Consider the following 15,022-nt stretch of genomic DNA (forward strand, 5'->3'; position numbering starts at 1 on the left):
GTCTTTCTGAGTGTTACTCTTGTCAGGGTAGAAAAGCATCTGGAACAGCATTCAGACCAACAACTCAACACTGGAAGCCGGACTACAGAAATTAATTTACCTGGTCTTCTATAAGTGATTAGAAGCATTTGAATTTTGCACCTCATTGCAATGCTCAGTTTTTCTACTTTTCACTTTCCTGCATTCAATCAACTTTATTCAAGACACAGAGGTCCATAGAAACAACACAATACAAATATATATATAAATATAAAAAACAATACAAAACATTTAAGAATGGTGCCGATGAGGCATCATCATTTAAAAAGCATGACCAGTTGTCTGGAAAAACATGTTTAAACCACTGTAGTTTATTACAATAAGTTTTCTTATTGTTGCGTGTTGTGGTTTATTTGCGTGTGTTTTCTTATTGTTGCGTGCTGTGGTTTATTTGCATGTGTTTTCTTAATGTTTTGTCTTGTGGCCTCTCAGGGCCACCGTAGAGCCCAGCCACCTACGTCGGCATTTTTCGGACCAGTAATGCCAATTTACACTAGAAGACTTTAAACAGACTTTGAAAAGACTAAGGTCTGACACCATTGCACATCTAAAGACAATCATCTCACATCTAACATTAAAGACATAATATGTAAAGACTGGGGACATAGGATAGTCTACAACTAGATTCGTTTTGAAAGATTTAACAAAGCTAGCTAACTACCACTAGTATTAGCTGGTAACTTTAAAGGTCCCATGGCATGCTGCTTTTTGGATGCTTTTATATAGGCCTCTGTGGTCCCCTAATACTGTATCTTAAGTCTCTTTCCCAAAATTCAGCCTTGGTGCAGAATTACAGCCACTAGAGCCAGTCCCACAATGAGTTTTCCTCAGGACGTGCCATTTCTGTGTCTGTAGCTTTAAATGCTATTGAGGAGGAGAGATGGGGGGCAAGGTGGAGGGTGGGGGTGTGGCCTTGATCAACTGCCACTTTGCTTGTTTGCAAGCCCCGATGTCTCTCTCTTTCTCATGGGCGGGCCAAATTTTCTGGGCAGGCAAAGCAGAGAAAGGGGAGGTAACCTTTCTCCTTATGACCTCATAAGGAGCAGATTCCAGATCGGCCCATCTGAGCTTTCATTTTCTCAAAGGTAGAGCAGGATGCTGTCACTGCCTGATGTGAGTTGAGTGCAGATGTGAGTCGCGCATGCTCAGATTTAAACGGTTTACGGCATAGCGTGTCTTACTGAAATTTGTGAAATCCCTAAAATAAAATGTTTCTCTTTACATACAATAACAGAAGATGGTAATCATTTCAAAAACGTTGTAGCTATCTATGATTGTTTAATTGCTAATGTTAGCTCAAAATGCCATTCAAGTGACAGCCTTTTCTGTTCTGCCGTACATGTACTCCAGGAGGTCTGTGTTTAAAACTCCCATTGGATGACTCGCTTCAGAAGGGTTGAAAATTGGCAACTTTACCTCTTTAGAGTTTAGCTTAGCACGGCGCCACAACAACCATAAACAACACTGGCTCTAGCTGTTGCTGCTTCCTGTTTGGTGCTGGAGGGAGCAACAATGATTTAACTTCACTACCAAGACTTAAAACTTCTGGTACATGAGCAGTTGTTTGGATAAAAAAAGACACTGAAACTTGAACAACTTTTGCCAGTTTATTATAAGCTATGACTTGACCTTTTTAAAACTGTGGTGGGTAATTCTTAATGTGCACAGGTGATTTATTCCAATTAATTAGGTACATATGGAGGAAAGTTTTGGAAAATCTTTGGATCATCCTAAAATATAGCTCCGTTCAGACATGCACTGCAACCCTGAACTATTCTAGAAATTACCCAGAGGAACTGTATGTGAGAACGCAAATGTCCAAATCAGCATGGCAGCATGGTGGCCCAATGGTTAGCACTGTGGCCTCATAGCAAGAAGGTTCTGGGTTCAAATCCAGGTTATTCTGGGCCTTTCTGTGTGGAATTTGTATGTTCTCCTGTTCTCCAGTGCCCTTGATCAAGGCACTGGCTCAGATCTGGAGTTGGTCCCCGGGCACTGTAAATGGCTGCCCGCTGGTTAAATGCAGAGAATGAATTTCGATACATGTATGTGACTATAAAGTACCTTTACCTTAGTTGACTGGACATTAAACAGGCTTTCCCCTGCCTGTATAATGTCCGATTGAGGCCATGTGTGAATAGAGACACTCATTGTCTGGAGAATTGACAGCGAGAGGGTGGCATGTTGATGACGTTTCTTTCAGGCTTGAATGAAACTGGAATAATTCTAGTCTCACATTGCCAGACCTTCCTCCACAGCGCTGCGGAGGAGGGTCTGGCGCTGCGGAGGAGGGTCTGGCTAGTCCACTCAGCATTCTGGGATGGTAAAACGTGCTCTAGTTTATTGGCATTTCTTTAGAAAACTCAGATTGGAGTCTAGCTAATAGAGGTGTTGAAATGAATCAAATAATCAATGCCACCATAATCGATTATAACGCAATGACGTCACTCGTAAATTTTTCGGCCGCGGCATAAACATTCAAATGAAAAATAACATTCTAGTTAGTAACCACTTTCTCTCTCACACACACACAGACAGAGGCAGACATGCACACAGACAGACACACAAACACAGACACACACACGCAAAACGGCAGAGCGGAGACACTTGAGAGTGGAGAGAATCACAAATCGAGAAGAGGAAAGAAAACACTGAGAAACATCGAGAGACGCTAGTTAGCTTGGAGAAGATCTAAGTGGAATAACAAAGCTGAAGAGGTGTAGCTACACTATGGCACTTTTCCTGTCTAACAGCAGTGGTTTAGAACAAACGTTGTGCTAGTGTGCCTGGCTAACGTTGGAGCTAACGGACTAGCTAAAGTTGGAGCTAACAGCGGAGAGTTGCTGGTTTGGAGAATGCTGATTTTGGACTAGAGAGGACGACAGCATGTTTCCCTGCTGAAGAGGACTTTGCCGTAGCCGGTGACTGGTGTTTGAGCTGTGTTTCTGGGACTAACAGCTAACTGTAAGTTGGATTTCTGTGTGTTTGCTTCACTGAAGATAACATCCTGCTGCATGTCCACATGAACAACCATCCGGCCCATTTTTTTTCTCTCTCGGTGTGTGTGGGTGTGCGTGGGTGGGTAGGTGTGTGTTAACACAGTGGTTTAATAGGGTTTGAGTAAGTTTTACATTGAAATGCTGTAAGGAGGAATCATTTTGTGTAGCTGGAGTGTTATAAGTGGAAACTGATAGAGAAATGGGTAAAGGGGTAGTTGTGTATAATATAATTTGAAGAAATATTGCAGTTAGCATATTTGATTAATTTATATTGAATTGAAGACCTGATAATCGAATCGGGAGATTAGTGAAGATTCACACCTCTACTAGCTAGCTGGCGGTATTTCCAGCGACACATGAATAATTCCTGGAAAAAACGTTGATATAGACTAGAATAATACAAACATCTGAGGGTGAAGAAGGGTGATTTACATGAAGAGGGCAAGATAAATGTCTAACTGGAGAGACAACGAGAATTGGGAACTTCCGTCGGTAAGGACCGACACTGAAATTGTCAGACAAATTCAAGTTGTTTATGACCAAATTGCAAGCAGCTAAGTGACCTGGCCGGGTCATATTCTGCCTCCTGCACGCTCTACCCAGGCGCCACCTCTTGTCTAAACCAGATGAAGTATTTCCTGTAAGTGAGAACACATCTGAGACAGACAATCTCCTGTTTTGTGCTACATCATGTGAGAAAGGGCAACTCTGTACAATGTCCAGAGTTCTAAAGAGGAAACTGCTTCAGATTTAATATATATTAAATAAAACTGGGGAAATTGGAATGAAAAAAGTTGATAAAGTAGGAAAAAATTAAGAAAAAGTTGATAAATATCTAACAACATCCGGGCCGCAGCCAAGTCCATGAGTTCAAGTTCTCCCAAAACAACCCTGAAATTTAGAGACCAAAAAGAAAGTCTTGAAGTTTCCCATTATTATTGTTATTTGAATTTTTCATATTTAAGCATTCAGTTTAATTAGTGTTAAATGGTAACGGTCAAGCTTATTTCACATTGACAGAAATAACATTTTATTGCAGAAAAACAAAATCATTTATTATCTATTGGCCCAAAAGTAGTCAAATTTTGCCAATAAAAAATGTAAAGTCTCCCTATTGATATTGATTACTAAAACCAAAACATTAACATTCAATAGATGGTGATCTCTGGACAGCACAGTAGTTTGGAGCCCAGGCTCCTGATCATGTGCAGGATGGTGAGCCAGGTTTTACAGTCCAACACCCCTGAAGCTGTTGAAGAAAGCCGCTGGAAAAGTGACCAACTAATATGACATCCTTTACTGAAAATCCAATATGTACTCAATATGTTGGTGAACTTGCACATCAGTCTAAGCCCATGCAGCCCCAGGAGCTCTTTCAGTGTGAGAGCATACAGCAGCCCAGTGCACAGCCGGCACTAACCAATTAGGTGCCCGATAATTTCAGTAGGTTTTTTTGGTGCTGTTTTCTGCATTTTTGTCAGTTTTTTACATTTTTGTTGTCGCCCTTCAGATGTTATTGGTGCTGTTACTTGTTTTTTTAGATTTCTTTAAAAAAACAACTATTTTAACAATTTTCTGCATTTTTGTCATTTCTACTGAAATGTTTGTCTCCTTTCCGACATAATTGCTGCTATTTTGGTGTTTTGGGATGATTATTTTCTTTTTTTACTATTTTTGACGTTTTCATCCAACGATTTTGAGGCTTTTACTGATGTTTTTGATGCCTTTTTCAACGTTTTGCCCCTTTTTTTCCCCTTGTTTTTCTGTCTCTTTTCTGACGTTCTTGTCTTTACTTATTTGGACTGTCGGTGCCCCTAGCATTTGTCTGTACTGCTTATGCCACGGGCTGGCCCTGGCCACATGGAGAGACTGTGGAGTGAGCTGGAGCAATACATCAATCAGTCTGAGGTTGTTTCTGGGAGGCAGTTAGCACCGCAGCTGCTGGACACTGTCACGAGCAAACAATCTATGATGGCCACGAGAGAGAGAGAGAGAGAGAGAGAGAGAGAGAGAGAGAGAGAGAGAGAGAGAGAGAGAGAGAGAGAGAGAGAGAGAGAGAGAGAGAGAGAGAGAGAGAGAGAGAGAGAGAGAGAGATCATTAAATATGATCTGGGGTTAAGTGAAAGACATTAGGGCCATGCTTAAATCACAGACAACGAGCTGCAGTCGACACAACAGCACTACAGACGCACATTCCATGGATTGACATCAGATTCAACGGGGAAGGAGGCAGTGTGTGTGTTGGGGGAGAGGGAGAGAGAGAGAGCGTGTGTTTGCACAATGCACATATGTTCGGTGGGTGGAGGTGGCTGTTATTAAAGCAACTTATCTTGCTCTCCCCTCTGGGTGGAGAGGGAAAGGGATGAAAAAGGCTGAGCTGAGGAGGAAGGAGGGTGAGATAATTTTTAACCCCCCCCCACCCTTCCCCTGCAATCTCGGTCAATTACACAAGTCCCATAATTCAATAGAGCAAAACTGGGAAGTTGCCGGGGAATTCTAATTTCATTTAAGAACATTTATCTAAACAAATTAGACAACTTGCAACATTAGAAAAAGAAGAAGCTGGCAGTGTAGAAATGAGCGCTCGGCAGTACATCAGCAATGCTCGTGTGTGTACAGATGCAGAAACGGGGGAAGGCAGTAAAAAGCAGCCAGCACCTGTGACGGATAGCAAAGATGGACAAACTAATATCTCCAGGTTGGGCCGTGTACTGTACAGCAGCAGCCGCCGCCGCCGTCTCTGCCTCTGCTGCTGCCTGGAGCCGCCGGGGGCCTAGCGCTAATGTTTTATTTTGTATTTGAAACTGCCTGGCTCGTTTTTCATCACCATCACTGTCAATGAAGCGTTATTCATTTGTCGAGCTAAGCCCTCTCACACGCGCAGCTATCTACACTAACCCGGCAATGAACTCCTAAATCACTGCAGACTAGGATTTGAATATTTCACCAGATAATTGGAGCTTTAACCTAATCTAGGGGCGCGGGAGCTCCTCTTCTGTTTTCGACGTCGAGGACTCAAAAGGCGCATCAGGATCCAATCGCTTGTAATAATGAGGAACTTCTCACAGTCTGTGAGCAAGCATAATTACCACTGATCCAGATTAAGGCTTTATCTGAGGCCCGACTGCCACTCCAACAAACAGCAAACACTGGCTTATATCATAACCGGGGAGCAAAGATTTTTGCTATTATGTCCTACTAATTTCAGCTATGGATTTTGAGAATGCAGAATGTTTATTTTGTAAAACCAGGAAGTGTCTCAGGGGAGTGGGAATGGGATGAGGGTGGAGTAGAGAGGGGTTACAGTGATTAGGAGCTTTGTGTTGGGATTGAAAGGGGGAAAAATACACAGTTATGGAGACCCATCTCCATAACTGTGTATTTTTCCCCAAGCTTATACTGTACACAGCAGTGGCGGCGGCATACAGCTGCAAACAGCGGAAAGCTGAGTGTAATAGTTTGATCTCTTGTTTATGGGAAATGTACATGTGTGTATGCATGCGAGTGTACACAATCATGTGCTCCAGTTTCCCCCACCACTAAAAACATGTTCCCTCCCTCTCTACCAAGGGGCTATGGGGTAAGGCTGCCTTGCATCAGCTAGGTGGGTGCTACATGTTGGTGGTGGTAGAGAGTAGTCCCCCCAGAAGCGCTATAGAAATGTAATGAATAATGAATGAATGACAGCTAACAATTACACTGTATGACAATTTGCCCAATTTTAGCATCTCTTACCCATCTCGGCTCCATAGTTTGTCAGAATTGCTTTCATGACAGCAGCAAGAGAAACATTACCGTCACATTATGGCTGCTCTGCGGATTTGTTTATCTTTGTATAAACAGTATTTGAAATGATTGACAGGTGTCATGAGATTTACAAAACTAGCACCGCCAAATCGTTGAACATACATCTCCTCCCCCTCCCGCTCTAATATACTCTCTAACAGAATACTGTTTTTGGAGCGTCAGTGTCAATCACAGCTCACTCGGCGCCGACTGTAATCTATATGTAAGTCATCTTAAAAACAAACACATTAGATGCTGTCAGCTGCTTACGAGTCAATCAAAGCGTTGCTATCTCTGCTTGCTATCAAGCTATCAGCCATCCTGCAGCTCCAACCATTTGCCTGTCAAAACGTCACAAAACTCAGCTCCAAGTACTCACTCTAGAGGTTTTTCTCAACATTTGTATGACCTCCAACTTTGCACCGAGTCATAATGAGTGCAGAAGCGTCCCTCGAGGGAAAGAGAAGCTCATTGTCATCAGATGAGGGGAATGTACAGTCCCATACAGGGTCGGCCGCTTTGAGACTGGACAAGCAAGGCCTGATGTGTCCAACTGACGAGATTCTTCTTCAAGGTCCTGCGTGCATCCCCCTCGCTATCTGGCCTTTCATGGGTTGTTAGTTTGCTGTGAGGTTTGAGGGTGGTTCAGGGACAGCACAGAACTCTCAGCCTTGACGAAAGGACATGACAGGGATAATAAAGCCTTCATAAACCCCAACAAAGCATTCTCATCACCCCTCTTAGCTCTTCACTTCTGCGCCCATTTCGATTCACAGAAGCAGATAATGATTCGTTGGATTAGCTAAATTTATTCCACGGCTGGGTAGCGAATTCAATACTTTTTAGGCACCAACTGAATTGCCTCTTAGTATCGAGTATCGTCACTCATCATTCAATACCAAATTTCAATACGCAAGGAGTAAATCTCATCAGCGTCAGTTAGCCAATAAGCATGTAGCATGCTTCTACCAAGCTCTAATAATGCTGGTATGGCTGTCAAACGTTATATGTTGTAAAGACATGCAGGAAACGTTATGCACTCAAGTAGTAGGAGCTGAAGAATAAATAAGATTTGTGCCGTAATGTGACGAAATGAAACAATACTAATGGTATTAGTATCGGTAAGCTTGAGATAGTGTCTGCCACAACCAGACTGATGGGGAAGCTGCCTGGCTGCCAAGTATTTCCCTGACGAAGGTTTGATGTTGGCAGCTGCAACGTCTTCCAGTCCTAATGTCTCCTTTTTAATTTCTCCTCTCGCTGTTGCAACATATGAAAACTGGGTTAAACAAACCTTGCTACCATCTCGGGTCTGTCTCACCAGTGGCTTACCTTGCACGGCAGTAGGGCTGAATGATTAATTGCATTTGCGTTAATATCGCGATATGTTAAAATGCGATTTCCTAATCGCAAAGGCTGCGATTTGGTCTCCATTTGATGACTCGCGAAAGCAAATCAGTCTGCACTCTGCAGAGAAAGCATCAACTTAGCACGCTAACGCTACACCGTACCTTGAGCTGATCTGTGTCATTCAAACAACTCTGAGTTGAAGTTTAAATCTTTTACAGCTATTTTAATAAAATGAAGGGTTTTGTTCGGGCTCGAGTCCATACATGCAGTTAATGGATACAGGCACACAGACAGAACTGAAGGCTCGGTTTGCAACGAGCTAGCTCTGATGAGCGGTTAGCTCCGGTTAGCGGTTAGCTCCGTTATAAAGATATGGGTGGAGGAGCTGCCACTGAGAGGGGTAACAATCATACTGATAAATGACGGTTCGGGGAGCTTTCACAGCAGCGTGACCGCGGTGTTTCAACTGTTTTATTAGTACAGTTAATCCCATGGCAAGAACACCAGCAACTAACGTAACGATAGCCTCTCTGAGCAAGCGCAATGTTGTTGACACAATGTTGTCATGCACACGGCAAGCAACTTCACGAAGGGGAGGGGCTGGAGGCAGCTCATCTCAGTGCACTGTAAAAAAATACTTGCGTGTGTGTGTGTGTATATATATATACTATATTTTTACTTATTTAACTGTCTAGTGTGTAATTGTGTGTTGTTCATACTATACAATGATTTATTGTTTGTCTTTGTTGAATAATACAGAAGACAAAGAGCTCGAATATCGAATAATCGAATATCGAATCGCAATCGCAATATTTAGGGGAAAAATCGCAATTAGTTATTTTCAAAAATCATTCAGCCCTACACGGCAGTTGGATTCTCGCGTTATCACGAGAGAGTGAAAGAAGAGGCTCGTTCAAGATGAATACCCCCTCGCCTGTAAAGTGGACCAGAGCAGGCGGCAGCAGCCGGGGGCGGTGACAAAATCAATTCAGATTTATCAGCTTGTACCTAGTCTCCAGTTGGTTTTATTATGATGGAGTAGCCTGTCAAAATGCTCTACCCGTGCGATCTGTTGCTGATGTTAATAAACAACAGTCTGTAGATGATCCGTAATCTGAACGGATTTAGTCTGATTTCTAAACATCAACCATACAACATGTGTTCTATACAGAATAAGCCTTTAAATCAGACAAATAGCAGTTAAAAGTCCTCCAATTCAAAAACTACTAAAAGTTTATATAAAATGTCATCGTGTTGAGTCGATTCTGAACCAATCAGTTGTTAGATCAGCTGAGAGCCAGGCGTTTCCCTGGGTCCGGCTGGGTCTTGCAGTAGGTGGAAAGCAACTGCGCAGCATGCATCTCAAACCTGGGGCCGCCTTGGTCTTGTGAGGTTATCGTTGCCAACGTGTGCGTGACGTCAGAGCAAGTCGGGATCAAGTCGGACAAGCCAGTGATATATTCTGCGCAGGCCTGGCTTATCTCAAACGAGCCTGGCGGTAGCTACGGGTGTGGTTTAGGTGTGGATTGTTCGTTCAAAACAACAATGGCAACTGTGATAGACCGATGGTTCATCTAATCATCTGCCAAGTATTTTTTTGAAAGTGCCTGCCCTTTTCCAAACAGTTTCCAATAACGGCTTCCCAGATGGTTCTGTGTAACAAACCATCTGGCATGTCAGGTTAACCAGAGGCAGCAGGAAGTCATGATGTGTTAGATGCACAGCGCTATAATGACACATGCTTTATATTGTCGTTCCATCACCCTTAATGTCTAATCAATAGCTTTTGAGAGAAGAAGAAGAAGTGGTGTTGGTGAGGATTTGCCTGAACAGTCAGCAGTGTACATCTGAGCTATCGACCTGCATTAGCGGGGAATTTAGAGTACAGTACAATAGATTGATTATCATTATGAGCTTTTGCACTTGCGGCTAGTTTGCAAGACCAGATCAAAGGAGCATCAGTAAAACAGGGTCGTGGAGTCAAAGACACATTGTAGCACTGTTATGATTTTTAAAGAAAGTGCAATAAAGTTTAACACTTTCATTGATCTGCTGTATAGAATTATACTTGCAAGAAGTGCAACAGGACAGTGAACTCACCGTGGTGTATTTGCCAAGCTGGCAGAGGGAGGGGAAGGTTTCTTGATGGGCCTTACGGATCTTTTCAATGATGTTCTCCTGCTCGGCTGTCAGCTCATAACTCTCTGCCAGCTCGGGCTTTGGGCTCTCCTTCTTCTTCTTATTCCGGTCATTTCGAACAGCTGAAGGAGAACAAAGGATTAGGATTAGCGTCAGCCATGACTTGCAAACGGATGACTCGATCATCGAAGCAAATGTGGACTTGAAACAAGATAAAAGACAACTTGAGGAACAACAGAACTTTGTTGCTAGTAAGCATTTTTCTGGTTACTTTTAAGAGATGCAGAAAGTTTTCAAGTGAAAAATGTATGTGAGACCTTACATAAGGACACAAAGTTTCAAAGCTGCAGTCGACTGTCAGATCAACCAGTTTCTGTCAGTTTAGTGCCACTGGCAAAGTCATTAAAAGGAAGTGTCTGTAATAACTATTACAGACACTGCACAAATGGATTGTGTGATTTGTGTGACTCAATTAATGAATTTAGTTAATCAATTACTTACCTTGATCACTTTCCTCAGGGTTATTTTGCAACGTTTATATGTGGCTCATCTGGGTTAAGTTAAGGTCTAAGTGTATGTATAGTACATAGGGTGTAGGTTTGGTTGTAGAGGTTGGAGGGACAAAACAAAGTCTGGGGTACAATTTTGAGTTACTTTATAAATACAATACTTATACTACTACTTATATTTTTATTACGAATCATATTTACATTTATTGTTAGGTGGCGACCTATATTTAGGATGTGTGGAAGGGGTGGTAAATGGGTCAAACAAACACAGGACTTGTCCCGGGAAAGCGCTGTTTGTGTCCCATTTGAAACTTAAAGTCAACGTTGAGTTATTTTGACTCCACGTAACAAGCGTAACTACATCCCTTTGTACGTCACATGTGCAATTACATCATGTTTACACATTTTTACCCAAACCACGATCTTTTGCTAAACATAACCAAGTAATTTTGTTGCCCAGACCTAACCAAACTGCGACCATTTCTCAACACTATGTGTTTTAAACTGTAACCGTTGCGTTAGGTATGAGGATGTGTTGATCTCCTGCCACTATTCGGGGCGCTAATTTAGGAAACGCTCCTGTGGGTCCTTTAGAGGGTAGAAACAAACAACCCATGTGGTCATATGGATTCGAGGACTTGTTGGCTTTTATATGCTGCTTTTCTACCTAAACGGACAAAGCACTTTACGATTTGCCTTTTATTCAACCATTCACATACATTCATACACTGATGTTGGCTCAGCTGTCATACAAGCAGCTGGCCCGCCCATCTTGAGCAACTTGGGGTTCAGTGTCTTGCTCAATGACACTTAGACATTTGGACAGGAGAAACCGGGGATCGAACCGCCAACTAATGTAATTAAAGGAGGACCCGTAGTTGTGTAGATGCTCACGGCACCTGTGATGTGATACACAGTCTTGTTGATGGTTTCATGCTATTCCACTGATCAACAGTTCGTGACCTTAACATACCAAGAAAATATAACTAACAAAGGCAGGGAAATAGAAGACTACTAGCAAGCAGACACGAAAGTAAACAATGTACAGTATGATTAAAAAGCTAACAAAAACTGGCTTTGCTAAGGTTTTATGAGTAAGGAAATGCATTCAGCGTGTTTGTTAAGCAAAGACACGCACAATGCGTTTTGGTGAGAAATGCATTTGCTGTATAGTAATACAAGGTGATCTAGATCTAGCAAACCAGGGAAAACAGCCCAGCCAATTCAACAGAGGGGTTGGGTCCCTAAATTCAGATTGGGGGACAGGGATCAGGTCCCTAAATTCAGATTGGGGGAGGTAATCCTGTTCAAGTACTGCAGGCACTAGGCACATGGCACTGGCCACACCTGCAGCCCATCAGTTAATCAGGGAAGGTATAAACTGAGCCAGCTCAAATCTGTGCAGAAAGGAGTTGGAAACAGCGGACCAAGCAGGCAACACCACTGGGGCTTTCAATCAAGAAAAGGACTGACCTTTCTCTCTGCTCTATCCCCGCAGGACAGTCTGTTTTAAGAGAAGACTACGAGAAGGCCAAAGGACCCCAGATGGGAAGAATCCTCAGTTAAAGTTTTTACGCCTGGGTTGTCACTATGTTCAAAGCCAACTGTCTCTGAGTCTCCTATTTCTATTGTGAATCTTGCCTCCAAGTCCCCTGGGTTGTCACAAGATGAGCTTATCAACTGTTATTCATCAACTTGGATTTTCTCTCCTACGGATTATGGCAGCTGGACAGTGAGAGACACCATGCCTTGTGCTGAATAATACACAAAATGCAAAAATCCTTTAAAAAAAAAAATCATAAATTAACCCCTTAGGAGAAAGTCCTACAGTACCAATCAGGCAGGAGCTACAACAAAGCCCAGGTTGTTGTGTGTAAAGTGCACCCTGAGAGTCCACAGAGTCCTTTGCTTCATTAGGTACAGATCTAACGCAGCAGGAGATTCAAACAATCCAACTAAGTTTATTACTCAACACACCGCATAATCATCCCAACATCACACATCTCTGATCAGCTGCATAGTCCCCTTTAGAATAATACGGAGTGGAGCTGGAGGGAAAGAGCTGGGCCCATTGTCAGGGTGAGACACCCAAGGGACCTTCCTTGGCTGACAACACAACAATCACAATCACAATCTCTGCCCTAGTTTACAATTAAGCCGTTTATATTCATGCACCAGAACTAACTTGTGATCACATATTGCACTTAGATGGTTGAATGGAGGCCAAGGAGGTTTATTGCTGGTACAGAAATACAGTAGTGTTATGTGACTGTGTAGAGAGCCTCAAGGCGTTTTGTAAGAACGCTATCATTAATTTATTGTTATTATTGTTAAAATACACTAATAGATTTTTATAACTGACAATGTGTTATGTGATTCAAAATGTTTTTTTGTCAAATAGAAGATAATATACAGTGGGGCAAAAAAGTATTTAGTCAGCCACCAATTGTTCTCCCACTTAAAAAGATGAGAGGCCTGTAATTTTCATCATAGGTACACTTCAACTATGAGAGACAAAATGAAAAAAAGAATCCAGAAAATCACATTGTAGGATTTTTAATGAATTTATTTGCAAATTATGGTGGAAAATAAGTATTTGGTCATTAACAAAAGTTCATCTCAATACTTATTATTATTATTATTATATAATATATTATGATATTGTTATATACCCTTTGTTGGCAATGACAGAGGTCAAACGTTTTCTGTAAGTCTTCACAAGGTTTTCACACACTGTTGCTGGTATTTTGGCCCATTCCTCCATGCAGATCTCCTTTGGAGCAGTGATGTTTTGGGGCTCTCGCTGGGCAACACGGATTTTCAACTCCCTCCAAAGATTTTCTATGGGGTTGAGATCTGGAGACTGGCTAGGCCACTCCAGGGCCTTGAAATGCTTCTTACGAAGCCACTCCTTTGTTGCCCGGGCGGTGTGTTTGGGATCATGAATCATTCTGAAAGACCCAGCCACTTTTCATCTTCAAAATCTCACGATACATGGCCCCATTCATTCTTTCCTTTACACGGATCAGTTGTCCTGGTCCCTTAGCAGAAAAACAGCCCCAAAGCATGATGTTTCCACCCCCATGCTTCACAGTAGGTATGGTGTTCTTTGGATGCAACTCAGTATTCTTTCTCCTCCAAACATGACAAGTTGAGTTTTTCTAAGTTCTATTTTGGTTTCATCTGACCATATGACATTCTCCCAATCCTCTTCTGGATCATCCAAATGCTCTCTAGCAAACTTCAGACGGGCCTGGACATGTAGTGGCTTAAGCAGGGGGACACGTCTGCAGGATTTGAGTCCCTGGTGGCGTAGTGTGGCGGCGTAGTGTGTTACTGATGGTAGCCTTTGTTACTTTGGTCCCAGCTCTCTTCAGGTCATTCACTAGGTCCCCCCGTGTGGTTCTGGGATTTTTGCTCACCGTTCTTGTGATCATTTTGACCCCACGGGGTGAGATCTTGCGTGGAGCCCCAGATCGAGGGAGATTATCAGTGATCTTGTATGTCTTCCATTTTCTAATAATTGCTCCCACAGTTGATTTCTTCACACCAAGCTGCTTACCTATTGCAGATTCAGTCTTCCCAGCCTGGTGCAGGTCTACAATTTTGTTTCTGGTGTCCTTTGACAGCTCTTTGGTCTTGGCCATAGTGGAGTTTGGAGTGTGACTGTTTGAGGTTGTGGACAGGTGTCTTTTATACTGATAACAAGTTCAAACAGGTGCCATTAATACAGGTAATGAGTGGAGGACAGAGGAGCCTCTTAAAGAAGAAGTTACAGGTCTGTGAGAGCCAGAAATCTTGCTTGTTTGTAGCAAATACTTATTTTACTGAGGAATTTACCAATTCATTCATTAAAAATCCTACAATGTGATTTTCTGGATTTTTTTTCTCATTTTGTCTCCAATAGTTGAAGTGTACCTATGATGAAAATTACAGGCCTCTCTCATCTTTTTAAGAGGGAGAACTTGCACAATTGGTGGCTGACTAAATACTTTTTTGCCCCACTGTAACTGTCAGAAATGTCCAATATCTCGACACAAGTGGTGAGTCCATGGACGAGCCGAGAGGCCATGGTTAGCTCAGAAGGCCATTTTTGCCTGAGGAAGACCCAGCAGGGTCGAAACGTTGCAGCACAATAAACGTATGGGAGTATTAGCTGAGTCTAATAAGAGTGAATATTTAGGCAATAACTCACAACAG

General features: G+C 42.5%; 1 protein-coding gene across 1 annotated transcript in view; it reads right to left on the reverse strand.

The window, feature by feature from the left end:
• Positions 1-15,022, reverse strand: part of LOC114567794 (retinoic acid receptor alpha-A) — a 128,149-nt gene that overhangs the window by 34,302 nt on the left and 78,825 nt on the right. The window contains exon 4 of the mRNA XM_028596898.1: positions 10,275-10,435. Coding sequence (XP_028452699.1) covers positions 10,275-10,435 — 161 coding nt within the window. The remainder of the gene's footprint in view (positions 1-10,274; positions 10,436-15,022) is intronic.

The sequence above is a fragment of the Perca flavescens genome, chromosome 14 (assembly GCF_004354835.1).
Source record: "Perca flavescens isolate YP-PL-M2 chromosome 14, PFLA_1.0, whole genome shotgun sequence".
In the NCBI taxonomy this organism is placed as follows: Eukaryota; Metazoa; Chordata; class Actinopteri; order Perciformes; family Percidae; genus Perca; species Perca flavescens.